At 42.6% G+C, this 24,298-nt stretch overlaps 1 protein-coding gene across 3 annotated transcripts in view; it reads left to right on the forward strand.

Annotated features, from left to right (window-relative positions):
- Positions 1-24,298, forward strand: part of LOC112261963 (SR-related and CTD-associated factor 8) — a 41,653-nt gene that overhangs the window by 12,530 nt on the left and 4,825 nt on the right. For all 3 annotated transcript variants that reach the window (XM_024437620.2, XM_042330086.1, XM_042330087.1), the window contains exons 3-17: positions 14,515-14,559; positions 14,690-14,851; positions 15,165-15,321; positions 15,531-15,658; positions 15,885-16,067; positions 16,255-16,334; positions 16,481-16,589; positions 16,860-16,964; positions 17,153-17,271; positions 17,392-17,585; positions 17,741-17,841; positions 18,067-18,180; positions 18,391-18,547; positions 19,669-19,811; positions 21,675-21,813. In XM_024437620.2, coding sequence (XP_024293388.1) covers positions 14,515-14,559; positions 14,690-14,851; positions 15,165-15,321; positions 15,531-15,658; positions 15,885-16,067; positions 16,255-16,334; positions 16,481-16,589; positions 16,860-16,964; positions 17,153-17,271; positions 17,392-17,585; positions 17,741-17,841; positions 18,067-18,180; positions 18,391-18,547; positions 19,669-19,811; positions 21,675-21,813 — 1,936 coding nt within the window. The remainder of the gene's footprint in view (positions 1-14,514; positions 14,560-14,689; positions 14,852-15,164; positions 15,322-15,530; positions 15,659-15,884; positions 16,068-16,254; positions 16,335-16,480; positions 16,590-16,859; positions 16,965-17,152; positions 17,272-17,391; positions 17,586-17,740; positions 17,842-18,066; positions 18,181-18,390; positions 18,548-19,668; positions 19,812-21,674; positions 21,814-24,298) is intronic.

Below are 24,298 nucleotides of genomic sequence, written 5' to 3' on the forward strand. Positions count from 1 at the left end.
TTGGTGACAAGCCGAATTTCTTCAGCCTCCTGAGGTTGAAGAGGCGCTGCTGCGCCTTCCTCACGATGCTGTCTGTGTGAGTGGACCAATTCAGTTTGTCTGTGATGTGTATGCCGAGGAACTTAAAACTTGCTACCCTCTCCACTACTGTTCCATCGATGTGGATGGGGGGTGTTCCCTCTGCTGTTTCCTGAAGTCCACAATCATCTCCTTAGTTTTGTTGACGTTGAGTGTGAGGTTATTTTCCTGACACCACACTCCGAGGGCCCTCACCTCCTCCCTGTAGGCCGTCTCGTCGTTGTTGGTAATCAAGCCTACCACTGTTGTGTCGTCCGCAAACTTGATGATTGAGTTGGAGGCGTGCATGGCCACGCAGTCGTGGGTGAACAGGGAGTACAGGAGGGGGCTCAGAACGCACCCTTGTGGGGCCCCAGTGTTGAGGATCAGCGGGGAGGAGATGTTGTTGCCTACCCTCACCACCTGGGGGCGGCCCGTCAGGAAGTCCAGTACCCAGTTGCACAGGGCGGGGTCGAGACCCAGGGTCTCGAGCTTGATGACGAGCTTGGAGGGTACTATGGTGTTGAATGCCGAGCTGTAGTCGATGAACAGCATTCTCACATAGGTATTCCTCTTGTCCAGATGGGTTAGGGCAGTGTGCAGTGTGGTTGAGATTGCATCGTCTGTGGACCTATTTGGGCGGTAAGCAAATTGGAGTGGGTCAAGGGTGTCAGGTAGGGTGGAGGTGATATGGTCCTTGACTAGTCTCTCAAAGCACTTCATGATGACGGATGTGAGTGCTACGGGGCGGTAGTCGTTTAGCTCAGTTACCTTAGCTTTCTTGGGAACAGGAACAATGGTGGCCCAACACAGCCATTTCAGGCTGCTTCAATTATTAGCTGACTGTAGCCATTCATACGCTTCATTACTTTGTTACTCAGAAATGTTGCTGAATAAGCACTGCATATGCTGCTCCCAATTGCTTTCATATAACCTACACCATAGTAAAATTGTGCTTCAGCACTAGGCTTGGGCGGTATCCAGATTGTCATACCTTCATTCTGACCTTGTGCCATCCCTGGATATTCGTTAATACCAGCACTGAACCCAAGGGGTGCTATTTTCACTCCGAATGTTAGCAATAATAACAGGTACATGTAAAATCCCATAGCGAATTCTAGCTAAATGCTAACGAATGCGTGCACACATTTCATACAGTCTCTGATATAAACTATTTGCAGGACAGACATTCCAGCTCATAAAGTTATTCAAGGAACTCAAAATGCTACTCACTGTTTGCGGCACAGACAAAACTAATATTAGATGGCACGGCTACTAAGTTAGCAAACCAAATGCACAACTGCAGAGAATTTAGCATATTTTAGAAAATTCACTTAAGTTATAAGATATCTAGCCGGCAAACATTTAGTTGTGAATTCCATACTCTAACTAGCTAGCCATTTCACATCGGTTACACTAGCCTAATCTCGGGAGTTGATAGGCTTGAAGTCATAAACAGCGCAATGCTTGAAGCATTGCGAAGAGCTGCTGGCAAATGCACGAAAGTGCTGTTTGAATGAATGCTGGTGCCAGCCATCGCTCAGTCAGACTACTCTATCAAATCATAGACTTAATTATAACATAATAACACACAGAAATACAAGCCGTAGGTCATTAATATGGTCAAATCCGGAAACTATCATTTCGAAAATAAAACGTTTATTCTTCCAGTGAAATACGGAACCATTCCGTATTTTCTCTAATGGGTGGCATCCATAAGTCTAAATATTCCTGTTACATTGCACAACCTTCAATGTTATGTCATAATTGCGTAAAATTCTGGCAAATTAGTTCGCAACGAGCCAGGCGGCCCAAACTGTTGCATATACCCTGACTCTGCGTGCAATGAATGCAAGAGAAGTGACACAATTTCACCTGGTTAATATTGCCTGCTAACCTGGATTTCTTATAGCTAAATATGCAGGTTTAAAAATATATACTTGTGTATTGATTTTAAGAAAGACATTGATGTTTATGGTTAGGTACACGTTGGAGCAACGACAGTCCTTTTTCGCAAATGCGCACCGCAACGATTATATGCAATGCAGGACACGCTAGATAAACTAGTAATATCATCAACCATGTGTAGTTAGCTAGTGATTATGATTGATTGATTGTTTTTTATAAGATAAGTTTAATGCTAGCAAGCAACTTACCTTGGCTTCTTACTGCATTCGCGGAACAGGCAGGCTCCTCGTGGAGTGCAATGTAATCAGGTGGTTAGAGCGCTGTACTAGTTAACCGTAAGGTTGCAAGATTGAATCCCCAAGCTGACAAGATAAAAATCTGCCGTTCTGCCCCTGAACAAGGCAGTTAACCTACCGTTCCTAGGCCGTCATTGAAAATAAGAATGTGTTCTTAACTAACTTGCCTAGTTAAATAAAGGTGTAAAAAAAAATCGGTGCCCAAAAATACTGATTTCCAATTGTTATGAAAACTTGAAATCGGCCCTAATTAATTGGCCATTCCGATGAATCGGTCGACCTCTAGTTGGTTTATACCACCCGATGAAGATGATGCCCTCCAAATGTTCAGCATAGGATGTTTAGTTCATGGACCACACCATGACTTTTGACATTACAAAATGATTTAAGAATATACTGCTCTAGGCAAGACTAGGCTATATTATCCCTCATATCCCTGTATATAATCCCTCATATCCCTGTATATTATCCCTCATATCCCTGTATATAATCCCTCATATCCCTGTATATAATCCCTCATATCTCTGTAAATTATGCCTCATATCCCTGTAAATTATCCCTCATATCCCTGTATATTATCCCTCATATCCCTGTATATTATCCCTCATATCCCTGTATATTATCCCTCATATCCCTGTATATAATCCCTCATATCCCTGTATATTATGCCTCATATCCCTCTATATTATTCCTCATATCCCTCTATATTATTCCTCATATCCCTGTATATTATTCCTCATATCCCTGTATATTATCCCTCATATCCCTGTATATAATACCTCATATCCCTGTATATTATCCCTCATATCCCTGTATATAATCCCTCATATCCCTGTATATTATCCCTCATATCCCTGTATAATATTCCTCATATCCCTGTATATTATTCCTCATATCCCTGTATATAATCCCTCATATCCCTGTATATTATTCCTCATATCCCTGTATATTATCCCTCATATCCCTGCCAGTGTTTCTCCTATATTCATTTTGGCTCAATGACTGGACGTCTATGGGAACAGCTAGCTAACACTAGCAGCAATGTGCAGCTCCCCTCCTAGTAGGAAATTCCTAGTGGAAACACTGCCTTTATCACACACCCTACATATATCCCACCTGGAGAACAAGACGGATTCTGTATCTCAGAGACAAATATCACCTGCCAGTATAGTACAGTATCAACAGCATTCCATGGCAGCACCTGCCAGTATAGTACTGTACCAACAGTATTCCTTGGCAGCACCTGCCAGTATAGTACAGTACCAACAGCATTCCATGGCAGCACCTGCCAGTATAGTACAGTATCAACAGTATTCCCTGGCAGCACCTGCCAGTCAAATATCAAATATTTGGGGCGGCAGGTAGCCTAGTGGTTAGAGTGTTGGGCCAGTAACCGAAAGGTTGCTAGATCGAATCCCCGAGCTGACATGGTGAAAATGGCTGCCCCCGAACAAGGCAGTTAACCCACTGTTCCTAGGCCGTAATTGTAAATAAGAATTTGGTCTTAACTGACTTACCTAGTTAAATTAAATAAATCACCCCCTAGTAACAGCCTGTAATGTGGGAAGTGTGGTGTTGGTTTTGGCATTGTGTAGGTATCCAGTAATCCAGCTGATGCTACTGTGAGTCACGTTGGAATGCTGTTGATACTGTACTATACTGTCAGGTGCCATGTTGGAAAGATGTTAATACTGTACTATTAACAGCACTAGGTGTTGCCATGGAATGCTGTTGATATAGTACTATACTGGCAGGTGCTGCCATGGAATGCTGTTGATACTGTACCATACTGGCAGGGGCTGCCATGGAATGCTGTTGATACTGTACTATATTGGCAGGTGTTGCCATGGAATGCTGTTGATCCTGTACTATACTGGCAGGTGCTGCCATGGATTGCTGTTGGTACTGTACTATATTGGCAGGTGCTGCCATGGATACTGTTGATACTGTACTATACTGGCAGGTGCTGCCATGGAATGCTGTTGATACTGTACTATATTGGCAGGTGCTGCCATGGAATACTGTTGGTACTGTACTATACTGGCAGGTGCTGCCATGGATTGCTGTTGGTACTGTACTATACTGGCAGGTGCTGCCATGTATTGCTGTTGGGACTATACTATAATGGCAGGTGCTGACATGAAATGCTGTTGATACTGTACTATACTGGCAGGTGCTACCGTGGAATGCTGTTGACACCGTACTATACTGGCAGGTGCTGCCATGGAATGTTGTTGATACTGTACTATACTGGCAGGTGCTGCCATGGAATGCTGTTGGTACTGTACTATACTGGCAGGTTCTGCCATGGAATGCTGTTGATACTGTACTATACTGGCAGGTGCTGCCATGGAATGCTTTTGGTACTGTACTATACTAGCAGGTTCTGCCATGGAATGCTGTTGATACTGTACTATACTGGCAGGTGCTACGTTGGAACGCTGTTAATACTGTACTATACCGGCAGGTGCTGCCATGGAATGCTGTTGATACTGTACTATATTGGCAGGTGCTGCCATGGAATGCCATTGGTACTGTACTATACTGGCAGGTGCTGCCATGGAATGCTGTTGATACTGTACTATATTGGCAGGTGCTGCCATGGAATGCCATTGGTACTGTACTATACTGGCAGGTGCTGCCATGGAATGCTGTTGATACTGTACTATATTGGCAGGTGCTGCCATGGAATACTGTTGGTACTGTACTATACTGGCAGGTGCTGCCATGGATTGCTGTTGGTACTGTACTATACTGGCAGGTGCTGCCATGTATTGCTGTTGGGACTATACTATAATGGCAGGTGCTGACATGAAATGCTGTTGATACTGTACTATACTGGCAGGTGCTACCGTGGAATGCTGTTGACACCGTACTATACTGGCAGGTGCTGCCATGGAATGTTGTTGATACTGTACTATACTGGCAGGTGCTGCCATGGAATGCTGTTGGTACTGTACTATACTGGCAGGTTCTGCCATGGAATGCTGTTGATACTGTACTATACTGGCAGGTGCTGCCATGGAATGCTTTTGGTACTGTACTATACTAGCAGGTTCTGCCATGGAATGCTGTTGATACTGTACTATACTGGCAGGTGCTACGTTGGAACGCTGTTAATACTGTACTATACCGGCAGGTGCTGCCATGGAATGCTGTTGATACTGTACTATATTGGCAGGTGCTGCCATGGAATGCCATTGGTACTGTACTATACTGGCAGGTGCTGCCATGGAATGCTGTTGATACTGTACTATATTGGCAGGTGCTGCCATGGAATGCCATTGGTACTGTACTATACTGGCAGCTGCTGCCATGGAATGCTGTTGATACTGTACTATATTGGCAGGTGCTGCCATGGAATGCTATTGGTACTGTACTATACTGGCAGGTGCTACGTTGGAATGCTGTTAATACTGTACTATACCGGCAGGTGCTGCCATGGAATGCTGTTGATACTGTACTATATTGGCAGGTGCTGCCATGGAATGCCATTGGTACTGTACTATACTGGCAGGTGCTGCCATGGAATGCTGTTGATACTGTACTATACTGGCAGGTGCTACCGTGGAATGCTGTTGGTACTGTACTATACTGGCAGGTACTGCCATGGGATGCTTTGTTGGCATCGAATATATGAAAATGATTTGACAATCAATGAAAGGTATGGATATAGACCTAGTGAATTGAATATCAATTTATATTTTCAAGAAGATTGTTCATGTTTTGAGATATATGATGCAATGGGAAAGATATAGAGAACATTGAAACTGGATATTTTGACTGGAATTGAAAGTTGATGGAGAAAGCGTCAATGAAATGTAGCCAATTGTTAGGGCTGGCACAATTATCACATAATCATGTAACCAACAATTATGGGCAATAACCTTAGTTATTTTAGGGGGGGTTGTACTTTATTTTCAAGTAGATCTAGTTTATCGGATTAGCAGTTTTTCTTATTTTTACATAAAGTGAGTAAAGTTTGTGGCAATCATTATTCTAGCAGAACGGCAGGGTTGGGAAGAGAAGTGTCATTTCCTAAAGTTGCCAACAGTCAAAACTATTAGTTTTTGAGACAAGTGTCTTCAAAGCTGTGTTGTATTTTGTAGGACATTTTTGAGCATTACAAGCTCAAAACATTTTTCAACAAAAATGACAATTGTGAAAATAACTGTGGCGATTTGCATGACAATTAGATACTAGCTATAATCTTTATCCAAAATTCCATAATCGTCACAGCCTTACTTGTGTTACAATTTGAGCTTGAGCCACTCCTTGATCAGCCAGTTCTTGTCACAATTACATTTTTTTTTATCATTCATGATTTAGGCAGTGTTCATTCACTGTTATCAAATGAATTACATGTTGCATTTGAGCTGGCTATCTTTCAATACAGGCCTGCGCTTGTCCCGCTTGCTCTCTAGCACGTAAACACACACACACAAACCCTTGCAGCGAGAAGCTTCTTGAGTATACCATTTACTGCTTACCAATTGCAGCTAAATACAGTGAGGTAATTTTTCTCTTGGCACTTCTCCATGTGCTTGAGATATATTTAGTGTCCTATTATAGCTAGTATCTACTTTTGTGTCAAATCTTGAATAGGAAACCTGTATGAGAGGCCTGAGTGGAGCTTGAATAATATACAGTATTCTGCAGTAGTCTACACTCAGTCCCATTGCGCCTTCTTAACCCTTTCTAAATGTACAGGAAGCAAACAGTGAGTACGGATACATGCACGCAATAATACACTGAGTATACAAAACATTAAGAACACCTGCTCTTTCCATGAAATAGACTGACCAGGTGAAAGCTAAGGTCCCTTATTGATTTCACTTGTTAAATATACTTCAATCAGTGTAGATGAAGGGGAGGAGACCGGTTAAAGAAGGATTGTTAAGCATTGAAACAATTGATACATAGATTGTGTATGTGAGCCATTCAGAGGGTGAACGGGCAAGACAAATATTTAAGTGCCTTTGAACAGGGTATGGTTTTTGTCAAGAATTGCAATGCTTCTGGGTTTTTCACACTCAACTGTTTCCTGTGTGTATCAGGAACCACCCAAAGGACATCCAGCTAACTTGACATAACTGTGGGAAGCATTGAAGTCAACATGGGCGAGATTCCCTGTGGAACGTTTTTGACACCCTGTAGAGTCTATGCCCTGACAAATTTAGGCTGTTGTAAGGGCAAGGGGGGGGTGCAACTCAATATTAGGAAGGTGTTCATAATGTTTGGTATACTCTGTGTATGATTATTGTGGATAGTTGGATTAATATAGCCCCAATAGTTTGATTTAAAACATCAACATGCTTTGCAAGAAGAGCTGTTTACATTGACACATCTGAAATCAGGCTACTTGATGGAATAAATGCAGAAAGTCTGCAATCAAAATAAATGTTATACGACAGCGACTATGTTATTTTTGGGAAGCCTATTTGATGCTAGCATAAGGCATGTACTCAGTAAGTGCATACTGACCTTCCACCACCCAGAGAGTGGTTCATCATGTACTGAGGTGTCCTAGTCATACAGCAGTCATCCCTTCACAAACTGTCACTGCAGTCTGCAGTCACAACACTACGTTACTACGAGGCCTGTTGGTTGGAGACAGTGCTACTATGCCAGGGCTAAAGTGTGTGTGTCTGTGAGTAGGTATTACATGCCTCTTTGACATGGGAAGAGGGGGGGGGGGTTGAGGGAAGCCCTGACTAATATACTCCCTGATTGCTCTTCAACCCTACCCCATGACCCTACTCCCTATACTTCTAATATACTCCCTGACTGCTCTTCAACCCTACCCCATGACCCTACTCCCTATACCTCTAATATACTCCCTGACTGTGCTCTTCAACCCTACCCTATGACCCTACTCCCTATACCTCTAATATACTCCCTGACTGCTGTTCAACCCTACCCCATGACCCTACTCCCCATACCTCTAATATACTCCCTGACTGCTCTTCAACCCTACCCCATGACCTTACTCCCTATACCTCTAATATACTCCCTGACTGTTCTCTTCAACCCTACCCCATGACCCTACTCCCCATACCTCTAATATACTCCCTGACTGTGCTCTTCAACCCTACCCCATGACCTTACTCCCTATACCTCTAATATACTCCCTGACTGCTCTTCAACCCTACCCGATGACCTTACTCCCTATACCTCTAATATACTCCCTGACTGCTCTTCAACCCTACCCCATGACCCTACTCCCTATACCTCTAATATACTCCCTGACTGCTTTTCAGCCCTACCCCATGACCCTACTCCCTATACCTCTAATATACTCCCTGACTGCTTTTCAGCCCTACCCCATGACCCTACTCCCTATACCTCTAATATACTCCCTGACTACTCCCTGACTCCATTGGAACCAGTTCAACTTGGCCCAAATTCAAGCAATAACAACACACATAGTTGAACTTTTTGTAGTTGGATTATATGGCTCCGTCCAGATTTTGTGATGAATATAAAATTAATGTCATAGATACAGGCGTCCTTCCTAACTCAGTTGCCGGAGAGGAAGGAAACCTCTCAGGGATTTCACTATGGTGAAATGGTGACTTTAAAACAGAGTTTAATGGTTGTGATAGGATAAAACATGGATGGATCAACAACATTGTAGTTATTACACCATACTAACCTAATTGACAAGGGAAAAGAAGGAAGACTGAACAGAATGAAAATATTCCAAAACATGTGTCCTGTTTGCGACAAGGCACGAAAGTAAAACTGCAAAGAATTTGGCAAAGCAATGAACTTTTTCTCCCGAATACAAAGTGTTATGTTTAGGGCAAATCCAATACAACAAATTACTGAGTACCAATCTCCATATTTTCAAGCATAGTGGGGGCTCCATTTTATGGGTACGCTTGTAATTGTTAAGGACTAGGAAGTTTTTGAGGATAAAAAAAAATTACGTAATGGAGCTTAGCACAGGCAAAATCCGAGACGAAAACCTGGTTTAGTCTGCTTTCCACCAGACACTGGGAGATGGATTCACCTTTCAGCAAGACAATAACTTAAAACACAAGGCTAAATCTACACTGGAGCTGCTTACCAAGAAGACAGTGAATGTTCCTGAGTGGCCCGGGTTACAGTTTTGACTTAAATCTGCCTGAAAATCTATGGCAAGACCTGAAAATGGTTGTCAAGCAATGATCAACAAACAATTTGACAAAGCTTGAAGAATCTCAAAAATAATAATGGGCAAATGTTGCACAATCCAGGTGTGGAAAGCTCTTAGAGACTTACCCAGAAAGACTCACAGTTGTAATCGGTGCCAAAGGTACTTTGGTTGTTACGTCCGTACCCCAGTTGACCCCATGTGACCTCCGCGAAACCTCTTCCTGTGTGTCCTTGTCCCTTTGGCTTGACCAGCTGTATTGACTGAATGTTGACATATAGCATGGGCTCTATTTTGTTTTCTTTGAAAAACTTTACTTTGTGTTTAGATATAATTGTATTATATTTCTGCTCTGCATAATAGGTCAGTTGTGAGTAACACAGTAATACTTTCCATTAGTGTGTTTCATTTGGTTAATGACATTCATTTATGTTTATTAGTCAACCCAGTCTTGCTCATGTCTTCAAAAATGAATGTGTACCAAGATTGAAGTCTGATGAACTTGAATAAATGTCATCATGACATTTGACACGAGATCTCTCCCCCTAGCCTCAGTCTTAACTTGGGGGCGTTACTCCAGCCCGAATCATACACAGGCCCACAGAGAGTGAAAAAGAGTCATGTTGCATCAAATTCTATGACCATAACATTTGAATCAATATTTTGACCTGACTGTAGGGCTATTCTCAAGAGGTTACAATTACTAAATGTAACCCAGTTTGTCCAGATTTCCAACGAAAGATAAGGCCTTGCTTTTCCAAACTTAATGCACACAGAAGTTGAACCTTTGCATAAACCATGCATTGATTTTAGTGGAAGATGTTTAGCAAATATTTGAATTGTGTGAATTGGAAGTTGGCATTCAGCCATTTTGAGAATGTGATTTATTCCTAGAACGTGATAATGATAGCCTGGGCTAAATATATGGGAGTTTGTTGCTCCACACTAGCCTACATTGTGTCCTGCTTGTGCTACAATACTTGACTGCAAGCAACTTAGGGAGTGAAAAACAACTCTTAGGCTGCATTTACATAGGCAGCCCAATTTGGATATTTTTTCCATTAATAATACTTTTTTCCCACAATTTTGTGATATCCAATTGGTAGTTACAGTCTTGTCCCATTGCTGCAACTCCCGTACGGACTCGGAGGAGGCAAAAGTCGAGAGCCATGCATCTCCGAAACACAACTCTGCCACTGCTCCTTGACACACTGGTCGCTTAACCACGTTCACCAATGTGTCGGAGGAAACACCGTACAACTGGTGACCGTGTCAGCATGCATGCACCCGGCCCGCCACAGGAGTTGTTAGATCGCGATGGGACAAGGACATTCCAGCTGGCCTAACCCGGACGACGCCGAGCCAATTGTGCGCCGCCTCATGGGTCTCTGAGCCAATTGTGCGCCACCTCATGGGTCTCCCTGTCATGGCCGGCTGTGACACATCCCGGGATTGGACCTGGATCTGTAGCGACGCCTCAAGCACTGCAGTGCCTTAGACCGCTGCGCCACTCGGGAGTCCCCTCATGAATTGTTTTTTTGACCAATCACGTCAGATCTTTTTCAGAGCTGATCCGATTGCTCAAAAGACCAATTAGTGGAAAAAAAGATCACAATTGGTCTGCCCATATAAACGCAGCCTTACTGTGTTGTAGTGATGGGGGAATACATCGATGCAGTTACATATCGGGATATATTATTTTTTACAAGACAATTCATTTTGATATTATCGAAATATTACTTTTGCTCTAGTTGGCTGTACCTGCGCCAAAACTTTGCATAGTTTGTTCGCCATCTTTTAAATAGGGATCAAAACTTGTTTTCTCATGGCTCTCTTGTACCTCTACAGCAGACATGGTGAGCAATATGTTTGGAACAGCAAATCGCAATAAAATCACCGTATCAAATCGCAATACATATACTATTGTGACAATCGCAATTCATATGGTATCAGCACCTAATTATTGTGATAATATTGTATCGTGAGGTCCCTGGCAAATCCCAGCCATACTGTGTTTGCATTGCATTACATATATCAAAGTTTTGAAAACCCAAGTACAAGTTTAGAAACCCAAGTACAAGAAACATTGGCAGGATTGACCAAAACAAATGTAATTTTTACATTCCATACAATCATTACAGCTCAAACTAGACAGACCAAATTCGTCCAGAATGTCTTTATGTATAAACTCCTTTTCATAACTTTCTCACTGTATGTTGCGTTGCTGGGGTGATTGTAGCCATCTGCCCCTCAGGCTCACTGACACTGAACCAGTTTCAGACGGAGCTATTATGAGCTCATCCAGCCTACATGTTATCTGCTTTATTGGTTTGCAGTTATTTCAACGTTTTAATGGCCTATGGAGATTGTAGTTTAACAACATTCCTCAATCATATAGCTGAATTGTTATTTAGCAGCTGTGAGCAGTGTCTGTCTCAATTTTGCAATACTTGCATTCTGTCCCATTCAAAACCCTCCCTCAATGTAGCCTAGCTATTCTACATGGCTACCCTGTTGGGAATTCCACTCTGTTATTATGCATTTAATGTATTTTTTTATTATTCTGTGATGTTCCAAGTCTTTTTAAAATATGTGTGCCTCCGTGTCTTTTTTAGCAAGTGAAACCAACCAACCAAATATTAGGCCAAACTATTGTAATATGATGTCTAGCAGCTCTGGGAATGGATGTGAACTTGGTTGTGGAATGTGTGCAGGTTACTGAGATGTGTATTTGCTGTCACAGTCTTGGAGATGATCTCACAGTGCGTTATAAACCTACTAGCTCTAACTAAGAACAACATGCAGGACAAGGTATCCAAGTATTAATTACTTGGCACTTTGTTATAGCACCTTTGTGCCCAAAGTGCCGACACTGTTATACATGTTTCTCAAAGTATAGACAACCTGTTGAGGTAATTTTGTCTTACAGTGATAAACTGTAGTCTGAATTATACTGAAAAAAATATAACAAACAAAGCTGCGCCTTTTAAAGTGGCCTTTTATTGTCCCCAGCACAAGGTGCACCTGTTTAATCAGCTTCTTGATATGCCACACCTTTCAGGTGGATGGATTATCTTGGCAAAGGAGACATGCTCATTAACAGGGGTGCAGTGGTGGAAAAAGTCTAAAAGTATTTGGTTTTAAATATACTTAAGCATCAAAAGTAAACGGAATTGCTCAAATGTACTTAAGTATCAAAAGTAAAAGTATAAACCATTTAAGATTCCTTATATTAAGCAAACCAAATGGCACAATACATTTAAAAAAAAAAACTTTTTTATGGATAGCCAGGGCACACTCCAACACTCAGACATAATTTATAGTAGGGATAACAAGGGATGTTCTCTTGATAATTCTGTGAATTTGACTATTTTCCTGTCAAAATGTAATGAGTACTTTTGGGTGTCAGGGAAAATGTATGGCGTAAAAAATACATTATTTTCTTTAGGAATGTAGTAAAGTAAAAGTTGGAAAAAATATTAAATAGTAACGTAGCGTACAGATACCCCAAAAAGCTACTTAAGTAGTATTTTTTAAAGTATTTTTACTTAAGTACTTTACACCACTGCAGGGATGTAAATACATTTGTGCAAAAAAATTGAGGGAAATAAGCATTTTGTGCATGTGGAACATTTTATTCTTCTCATGAGACATGGGACCAAAACTTTACATGTGGTGTTTATATTCTTGTACAGTATAGTACCATAGAGTAGTCTGTACTCCCTACTGTGATCTGGAGAAATAAGGCAACTTTAGCGCCACATGCTGGCAGTTCTAGTGCTGGTCTCATGACCCCAGTTATCCCATATAGCCCTGTGGTCCACTTTGACTTGATGCGCTTGTATGTTTGAATCACTTGTTTTTGCCCTCATACAAGCTATTGAGAGCAACTGATTCACACTGTATTATTGATTCCTATTGGCCAGAAGCACAGTAGTTGAGCACTGGTGTCCCATGTAGCTCAGTTGGTAGAGCATGGTGCTTGCAACGCCAGGGTTGTAGGTTTGATTCCCACGGCGGACCAGAATGGGGGAAAAAGGTATGAAAATGTATGCACTCACTACTGTAAGTTGCTCTGGATAAGGGCGTCTGCAAAATGACTAAAATGTAAATGCTTTCCTACATATTTTGATCCCAGCAGCACTGCAGTAAACACACCACTTGCTGTGAAGGGACAGGTGTAGTGCATCATGAGTTGGCAGTAATCTATTACAATGAATTAGAAATACTCATTAGTTCAAACCAATAATGATGTTAATATCTCTATTATTTGCTAATGGCCCAAAATCTGTTTCTATTCTCTCCATTATTATTCTCTTCTCTCTTTTGTGGTGTGATAATTCCTGTGAAATGATTCTGCCCAATAGCCTACGTTCTGTGGATTCTTCAATTACACATGCTGCATTATGTTTAAGGCAGCATTTCCTACCTCTCGCCATACTTGAGACATCCCAAAAGTGTTTGTAGTCCCCATTTCTCCTTCCCATGTTACCAGGATATAGCTTAAATGCTACAGCAACAATTAATCAAAGGAATCGATTACTCTGTAATCTGGCGAAAGGCAGCTGAGAACATGGCTTGAATGCAAAGGAATTAATTTTGTAACAGTGCATATTGCATTGAGTCAATGCCAATGAACATATAACAACTATTTTTCGAGCTGTGGTCATTAGATAACTGATTCACACTATGCAAAAATCAAGTTATTGGGGTCTCCAGTGTTTTCCCTTTCAAGGAGCGAGAAATAACTCGGCTGAGACATCCAAATATATGTCTATTTATATCATTGTTAGAAAGAAAAACATGAAATTAATTTAATTCCCCGTCAATTGTTTTGTTTTTGTGTTGGAATTAGATTCATCTCAAAATATTTCAGTATTTCACAAAATGCTTGATTACTCAGATGATGGAGTAAAGCAGCTCTAAGGTGGATACTTCCGTGTTATGTGATTTTGTTTGTGTCACTTGACATGATGGAATTGCTCATGGTTTCACATACTGCTGTTGCTATAACCGCCATCTTTGACCAGTTTCAGGTCTTTGTCTCCAGGGATGCTGTGGTTGTAGTTTTGGTGGGGTATCACAATGTCTTTTCTTGTGTTTCTTCTCTTTCAGTACTACAAACATGTTGTCCAGAGCGTGGAGAAGTTTGTTCAGAAAGTGAGTTTATTTTGGTTTCACCAGTCAAACTGAGTGAAGTAGAATACAAATCATGTTTTGAAATTGTTTGCCACTCATTTGCCCATCACCACAGAGATGCTAAACGCTCACCTTGTTTTGTGCAATCCAGTGCAAGCAAGAGTACAAGGTCCCAGGCCTGTACGTCATGGACTCCATCGTGCGGCAGTCACGACACCAGTTTGGCCAGGACAAGGATGTGTTCGCCCCGCGCTTCAGCAAAAACATAATCGGAACCTTCCAGCACCTCTACCGCTGCCCCTCAGATGACAAGGTGGGTCACAGTGGGAACAGAGACGGCTCTGGTTTCTCTATTCAGAAACACTGTTCTAGTTTACCACCTTCTATTCTACCTTTGACTACACATCCTCTATTGTTGTTAGTGATAGATCTGATCTGTAGCATTGTTTGAAAAACGTTATTCAGTGTCAGTGGGGAATGAAATCAATGAATATACTATTTTAATACTCCACATTTGTAGAGTATACAGCATCAACTTTAGGCGGTGACTCATTCGCTGCAGTGGTCTTGTTTTGATTGAGTGGTTGTGTGTCTCAGTCTGTGATCTTCCTTCCGTTGTGTTCCAGAGTAAGATTGTCAGAGTCCTCAACCTGTGGCAGAAGAACGCCGTCTTCAAGAGTGACATCATCCAGCCGCTGCTGGACATGGCTGCAGGACTACCCCCTCCCAGTGTCACCCCTGTCATGACCAGCAGGGATGCTCTGGTCAACAACGCTACGCCTGGTCAGTCACCCAACATATAACATGCATACACATACAGCTCTATACTGACACCTGGTGGCGAAATACCGTCCTTCTCCTGAACTGACACAATGTACTGAGGCCTTTTTTGTGACCAGGCATTGCTCTCTAATCAACTTCAATGGTAGATGTTTGTTGAATTATTCATATTGATTTCTCATTATGGATTTTCTCTGTGTGTTTGTGTCCAGGTACCCCAGCGACCCCGGCCACTCCAGCCAACATCGTGTCCAGTCTGCCTGACTGGGCGTCTCAGTTTTCCAACACAGACACTGTAGCTGCTGTGGCCCAGATCCTGCAGAGTCCACAGGGACAACAGGTCAGTATATAGAAGATCCATGGTCCTCAAACAGTCAATTTAACTCAACATCAAATTTGAAGCTCAGAGAATGACACTGAATGTCTCTTTGCATCTTTAGTTTTGTTTTGACTTTTACACTTGTTGAGTCTGTGTTCTGACCTTTCTGATGCTCCTTCCTTTCCAAATGACCAACTGTAGACTTTTTGTGCATCATTCTCTATGGCTGTCTTTATCTGTGTGACAGCTCCAGCAGCTGGTGCAGAGTCTGCAGATGCAGCAGCAGAAGCCCCAGCCGTCTCTGCTGCAGGCGCTGGATGCAGGCCTGGTGGTCCAGCTGCAGGCCCTGACGGCCCAGCTCACTGCTGCCGCCTCAGCCAACCCCATGCACCTCAACCCCCTGGACCAGAGGGTTTCCTCCTTCAACAAGGTGAGGAATCAAGGCCACAGACACAGAAATGGAGTGGAAGTAAGTCCCCGTGAGATTAAGGATACATTTTTAAAAATTGTTAATGCGCATTTGTGTGTGTTTTGTGTGATGTTGGTAACTATCTTCTACTAGGTGTGACTCTCAAATCTATATTTTAACGACAATCGTCTTTCTCCATTTGTTGCAGAAAATGTTGGGTCATTTTGACTTTGGGAATGATTCAGAACGCTCTGAAGAATCCAAAAAGGACTCGCAATCATCCCAGATGTAAGCATGTTTTTTTATCTACAAATCTGAGACCTTGCGGAATATGTCACAGGTTCTGTGTATGGACTTTCACTCCCCACTACCTGTGTGGCGCACAGCAGTTAACTGAACTCTTGACCCCTGTCTGTCTCTCTGTTTCCCTCCAGGCCCATGGTGTCTGACTCCATCTTCCACCAGCTGGCAGAGCAGCTGCAGCAGCAGAACCTAGAGCAGTTACAGAAGCAGCTCATGGAGCACCAGCAGCACCAGCAGAAGGTACCTACACAACACACACCTTCACAGACACCCTTAGTCCCTTCCTTTACGGCCCGCCCACCTTATCCATACCGGAGTACTAGCAGCACCAGCAGAAGGTTGCTATACATCACCTCTATAAGCACAGGAATTGACTTCCCTAAACAAAGCTGCCCTGGTTCCTTTCCGAACCCCTACCTGTTTAATTTCCTACTAATTTCCCATACATTCGTCTCTTGAGACCATTGTGAGGAAAGTATCTAGGACACTAACCAATCCGGTATTTATCAGGATGGAATCTTTGGGTCTGAGAACACACCCCAGCAGAGCAGCAGCCAATCACAGCACCCGGAGCCAGACAACAAGATTGATGACTCCATTGAAAACCAGCAGCAGGTAAGCCTTCTTCCCTCACTGACTCATGAACTTCTCTGTGACTAAAACGGATATATAACTGCAATTGTAAGAGCTCTGTGGTAGTTGTATTTGTAAGTAGAGCTCTGTGGTAGTTGTATTTGTAAGTAGAGCTCTGTGGTAGTTGTATTTGTAAGTAGAGCTCTGTTGTAATGATGCCTGTGTTATAGGACATGGACATGGACCTGGATGACGGGCCAGAGATGGACGAAGAGATCTTCGAGCCAGACGACAAGAAGTCCAAGACGATTGACATACAGTCAAGAACACGGTCCAGGTCACGATCGAGGTGAGTCTAAGGACCCATTCTGAGAGAAAGCGTCCACAAGGCATCTTGAGACACCTTGTAGAGGCGCATGTTAATTTTACCACAACATCAAACTACCTTCAAAATAACCCTCTACTCTAGATCTCCCAGGAAGAGACGGTCCAGATCACGGTCAGGCTCTCGGAAACGGAAACATCGCAAGCGATCACGGTCACGCTCCAGAGAACGGAAGAGGAAGTTGTCGCGGTCCTACTCCAGCGAGAGACATGCCCGCGAGCTAGAGAAAGAGCGTCAGAAGAAAGGACTGCCTCCAATCCGATCCAAGTTTCTCAGTGGTAATACCAGCCCCCGATTAGCGCTTCACTGACCTTTTAATGTTTTAGTGTATCACTACTCATGAAAATCTCCAAACTCCAATCTCCTTTTACTGTTTATCATCCTTGGTACCTTAAATGTGTTCTAAGCCTCCATCTCTTCTGTGTGTCCCCAGTGTGCAGCACCACTCTGTGGGTGGGACAGGTAGACAAGAAGGCCACTCCGCAGGACCTCACCAATTTGTTTGAAGAGTTTGGTCAGATTGAGTCTATCAATGTAAGTAGAGAACTCGCTGTCTGTCTGAACTTGACTTCATTAACTGGTGCTCATTATGTGGGTACGCAAGCTCTGTCACCTCTGACCGGAGGGAAATATTTATTATCTTGACAGTCCACTTTAAAGGACTCACCCGTTGCTCTTTAAGCCAGGCCAGGCATTTCTCATTAGCAAGTTCTGACCATCTGTCTTTCTGTACATCCCTTTCTCACTCTCCTTCTATAGATGATCCCTCCCCGTGGCTGTGCCTACATCTGTATGGTCCACAGACAGGATGCCTACCAAGCCAGACAGAAACTCAGCACTGGTTCACACAAGATCGTCTCCAAGGTCATTAAGGTAAAGTCTGGCGTGATGTGATTGCCACTTCACTGCGGTTAGGGTATGTCCTCTGTGTGTGTTAATGTTTTTAAATCTCTTGGGTGGCTCGCTAAGCATACCACTGACCTCATAGCAACCCAGCCGTTACATATTTCCTACTCTCCTGTTTCTACTTAAATACCCTTGATATTGCTGCTCTTTCATGTGTCCGCTGACATTTGTGTTCAGATCGCTTGGGCGCTGAATAAGGGAGTGAAGCAGGAGTATAAGCAGTTGTGGGACATGGACCTGGGGGTCACCTACATCCCCTGGGAGAAGGTCAAGCTGGACGACCTGGACGGCTTCGCTGAGGGAGGCATGATCGACCAGGAGACTGTCAACGCCGGTGAGCAGATGCAGCAAAGGACACAGGCACACACAGAAATGAACACTACGGGTGTTTCTCAATATGCATACTACCGTGCACCACACTCATGTTCCGAGTGCATTCTCAGAGGACATTCTCTTGAGAATGCATAAAACATTCACTACTGTATTACCTCACGCTGCACCTCTCCATTCACTGGACCTTCTTCCGGCCGGGACAATGGCAACAATAGAGACGACACAAGATATACACAAAGCTATCAGCTAGCTAGATGTGTATCGTAATAATCGAACTAACCAGATAGTTTAACAGGCAAAAATTATTTAAAACTAATGCCATACAAGGTAATTCGTTGTGGCTATCTAGCCAGCTAACAGTAGTAGCTAACCAGTAAACATTAACCCTATTAACTTGGGCTTGCGTTCTATGCACACGACAGTGGGTATTGTAGGCAGGTAAACATGCCAAAATGAACAGAGTATGTATTAATGTATCAAAATAAAATATTGTAGTCAGGAAACATATGAGATGTGAATGGGCAACATTTAATTCAGTCAGTTTATTTTCTCACTTCAGCTTAAATAATGGCCGCCATTGATTTCAATTAATGTTGTGTTGTTTTTTTACATGGTTGCATCATATTTCTGTGGATACTTTCAGTTGAAGCTTGCATCGATGCATGCTTCAAAATACTTACCAACGGAATACGCGTCCAAATAGCGCACAGTTTCACATACTTTGATTTGGACTCATACTCCGACCCTAGTATGCATTTTGAGAAACACCCTCATGCTCACTCATATATACAAACAAAAGACATACACACTAGACAGGCACAGGAATTACAAGCCCAACACTACTTCTTACTCATATATACAAACAAAAGACATACACAGGCACAGGAATTACAAGCCCAACACTACTGCTCACTCATAAACAGGCGTCACACACTCACATTAACTCTCTGAACACCAACCACAAATATTTACTGCCGTTTGGTTATTTGGAGTTTATCAGAGTAGGAAGTCCCACGGAGAAATATAGTACTGGAGAGATACAGCCCAGCAGGTCAAAGTAAATGTGACTGTGTCGTACAGTGAATTTTCTTCTCTAACCCCCTCTGTTTTTCTTAACTGTAGAGTGGGAAGCAGCCAAAAATGCACCAGAGCCAGTGAAGGAAGCGGTGAGCCAGGCTGTTAGCGCTGAACCCATGGCAGCCACTAATTCCCAACAGACCCAACAAAAGGCCTTCATCCAACAAGTCTCCATGATGCCTGTGCAGGTACCCAAACATATAATATAAAACTAGAGTTGTGTGTTTTTGTGAGAAAGCGTGCCGGAGGGTGGAACACCCACTGTGAAATTGCTATCAATCAACTCTTTACATTTCCCATGCACACATGATGTGGCTGTGAAGTTGTTTATTTTACAAGATAACTGTTAGGGTACAAGTTGATCTCACATTAATTCACTGGGCCCTTCACGTTTCTATGGTTCCTCTCCCATTTCCTTTGTACCGAGTGTCTTCTGTGGAGCCAGTCAGTCAGTGATGTGAAACTGAACACCATAAACTTCCTGTGATTGGTGCTAGCTCCTGCCCTGTCTATGGGGTGCTTAGCCTCAAGTATTCAGTCCTTTGTGACGGGGTTGATAGGGTTGTTCAGTGAATGCAGGATGCAGGGCCTCTGTTTGTTTGCTCGTGGGTGGGCCTAATGAGAAGGGTTGGCTCAGTGGGTGGGGGAAGTGTTTAGGCTGGGGATTAGTATACAACTCAGCTCAGAGAAAATCACCTCTGTCGGAGTTAATCTGTCTACTAAACTCATTCATGCAATTTACCCACACACGCCTTATTCAACTCGTCAGTCAGATATTTAAGTGATAATGCCCTCGAAGCCGGTGTTTGTAGAATATATTGGCACGGGTGTTGTTGGCACTTGCCAATATATCCTCCAAACATCAGCTTGGAGGGCATTATCACTTTTATACAACCAGTTACCAACATATTCAAATATTTATTGACATAATTTCATAGAATTTATTTATACTATTTCATCCTTCCACAAGATATAGGCCCGACAATTCTAGGGTTGCTACCCAAGCCGGATGGTCGTTCGTTCTATCGGTTAGGTTGCCAGAGACGGGACACCGTCGTTCAGTCTTTTTGTTCTGAATCTGTGGATGCAACCCAGTCGTTCGTTCTAAATGTTCCATTGCCATACTGGCTGGCAACGTTCTTATCCCTTGCTTGCCAGCTAGCTAACTACGGCTGATTTACGGTCACGTCAAAAAGTGTAGCCAGAATAACAGCAAAGTAGCCGCATTTGTTTAAGCTGTTTTCTGGTGACATTTATTTGCATACATCAATAACAATGAGCTAATGAGGCACAATTTCGCCTGCCAAAGAAAATGTTCTCACTCATCAGGACATTGTTGTTCAGAGGAGCTAGCCAACAACACAGTGAACACAATCACTTCAAACGGAGCTGGAAAGACAACAAACTAGCTACACTTCGTTTTACCTTTCTTTGTGTATATTCATCAAAATTATGCCAGCTGATTCATGATTTTGACTGGCTGTGAAATGCTGCCTGCCTGTGTCTCGTCCCGACACGTTATTTACTATGGGACAGCTGGAGATCAAATTTCAATAATGAAACAATGTTGCAAATGTCGGAGAGACAGGTTTATACAAATCTCCGCTGTTGATAACTAAATGTTAGTCTAAAAGAAATGTGAGATAATGTCTAGATGCTTTTTATAGTGATCAAGTTTATAAATTGCTTGGCTGGGCTGATGAGACAGTGGATAGCGCAGTCAGATGGAACAGAGTAAATAAGCATTTTAACGTCATAGATTTAGCCAGTGGTAACTTATGTAAGAGACACTGGCTGGAATGTGGTTTTAACCCATCAGCATTCAGGATTAGACCCACCCGTTGTTTAATACATCTCAACTCTCAAAGCATTTCAATGTTGTTGTTTCTCATAGTATTTGTCTTAAACCATGATTATCAGTGGGAAAATATTGTTCCTCCTAATTCTTTGATTGATTGTTAAATGATATTACAGTGATCACATCTCAACCGAGCGTATTCATCCCAGCACTCATTTCACCGGTTTGCTCTCCTCTCTATCCTCTGTCTCAGCTCCCTGTGGCCCAGGCTGTCCCTGCTAGGGGTCTTGTGCCTCCATCCTTCCCTGTTTCCATGACAATGCCCCCGCCAGGCTATGGCCCCCCGCCCACCTTCCTCAGAGCAGGGTTCAACGCCTCCCAGCCTCCTCCAGGTAAGACACAGCAGTCTGCCAGTAAAGAGTATTGCACAAAAAAAGTAAGGTCTATTGAACAGATTGTGAGCGAGCTAAAAATATATATATAGAATCCCCCCCCAAAACACTTTCTAGTAGAAATAGGCTACTGTATATAAAGAGGGACAGTCATTCAAGTTAGGTCTATGAAATGAATGCAGCACTGGAAAAAGTGCAATCCAATCCCGATCATCTACAGGGTAAAACGTCATTTAAGATGTATATAGTGCAATAGACTACAATATTTGTTTTTCTAATTCAATATTGATTGACAATAAATAATTGTAATCAAATAAAATGTTATGGTATAATGAGTTCATTACCTATAGCCTATAACAAAGTATCAGTACAATTATGAATAGGCCTATCAGACTAGGCTTTTACTTTGAAGAAATTAAGCTTTACTAAATTCGAGGCCAGAAGGTCTATACAGTCAATTCACTCCTTCGATTGCCTCTTCCGGTTGCCAGGAAAAGCCCCAAACGTGATCGGTGTGAAGTGTGTGCATACCACTGGCGATGCATCTAGAGCTCTCCTACCCGAGCCTGACTGGCAACAACATTATACATTGGGTTAAGGATGGGGTAGGGACAGTTTTTTTCCCATCAATAACTAAGGTATAGGCATGGCTCGGGTATCACAAAATTGTTCACTAACATTTGCTAGTGCTCTGCTGCTCAGTGCAGTCATATCTGGCTAAGATCATAACATTGTCAGAAGTGCTTCAATCTCGTCAAATATGAGACAGGATAGATTATTTCACCGACAATAATGTTTAGAATGACGAAAAGTAGCTAACAGCTAACTGCTCTCATGTCTCTTCATTGAGCAGAGCAGCCCAAGCGGAGCCATTGCTATGGTTACACAGACTCAGAGCACCATGAGCAGAGCGCAAGCAAAACAAGCTGCACGCAGGGAGTGAGTGACCGACAGATAGGAGCAGCTAATGGATTTACTAATGGAGGAAGTTATTTCGGATTTCAGGCAGGGCCTTAAATTTGGCAGAAGAAATCAGGCCTGGGTAGGGTAGGGCCTTAAAATTCATGCCCATGCAGGGTGTCATGTAAAGATCTTCCCAGCGTGAAATAGTTCCCAATCGTTCTGATTGGGACGTCATGCTGTAAAATTTCTCCCAGCGTGAAAATGTTCCCAGTTCATTAATTGCACGTGCGTCTCTTCATATGGGTGGCTGAGCTCATCTCTTTATATGTGGATGGCTGAGCTCATCTCTGTATGTGTGAATGGCTGAGCTCATCTCTGTATGTGTGGATGGCTGAGCTCATCTCTGTATGTGTGGATGGCTGAGCTCATCTCTGTATGTGTGGATGGCTGAACTCATCTCTGTATGTGTGGATGGCTGAACTCATCTCTGTATGTGTGGATGGCTGAGCTCATCTCTTTATATGTGGATGGCTGAGCTCATCTCTTTATATGTGGATGGCTGAGCTCATCTCTTTATATGTGGATGGCTGAGCTCATCTCTTTATATGTGGATGGCTGAGCTCATCTCTTTATATGTGGATGGCTGAGCTCATCTCTTTATATGTGGATGGCTGAGCTCATCTCTTTATGTGTGGATGGCTGAGCTCATCTCTTTATGTGTGGATGGCTGAGCTCGTGCGGATGTTTCTCTCACACCCTTCCTCGACCTCGAAAAACTGTTCTGTGGGCATGTGCATTTGTTTCACACATCTGCCAGTCAATGGTGGCCATGAGTATTGACACTGACCAATTCAGATGCTTGTTGAGGCGTGAGGTCAGTATGTAAACACCCGGACCTGCGCGTCTTAAGTGCTGAGGGTTGATGTCAGTGGTGTAAAGTACTTTAAGTTAAAAAAAAATACTTAAGTTGTTTTTTGGGGTGTCTATACTTTACTATTTATATTTTTGGCAATTTTTACTTCACTATGTTCCTAAAGAAAATAATGTACTTTTTACACATACATTTTTCCTGACACCCAAAAGTACACATTACATTTTGACAGGAAAATTGTCCAATTCACATACTAATCAAGAGAACATCCCTTGTTATCCCTACTTCCTCTGATCTGGAGGACTCACAAAACACAAATGCTTTGTTTGTAAATTATGTCGGAGTGTGCCCCTGGCTATCTGTAAATTGAAGGGAAAAAAACAAGAAAATGGTGCCGCCTGGTTTGCTTAATATAAGGAATTTGAAAGGATTATTTTGAGTAGCAATTCCATTTACTTTTAATACTTAAGTTGATTTAAAACCAAATACTTTTAGACTTTTACTCAACTAGTATTTTAATGGGTGACTTTCACTTTGACTTGAGTCATTTTCTATTAAGGTATCTTTACTTTTTATTCAAGTATGACAATTAAGTACTTTTTACACCACTGGTTGGTGTGAGGAGAGATTTTTGGCAATTGCAAAGACTTGGGCGCTACGGTAGAGTGTGAGAGAAATGTCCGTACGAGCTCAGCCATCCACATAAAGAGG

Source organism: Oncorhynchus tshawytscha, linkage group LG11 (genome assembly GCF_018296145.1).
Source record: "Oncorhynchus tshawytscha isolate Ot180627B linkage group LG11, Otsh_v2.0, whole genome shotgun sequence".
Classification (NCBI taxonomy): domain Eukaryota; kingdom Metazoa; phylum Chordata; class Actinopteri; order Salmoniformes; family Salmonidae; genus Oncorhynchus; species Oncorhynchus tshawytscha.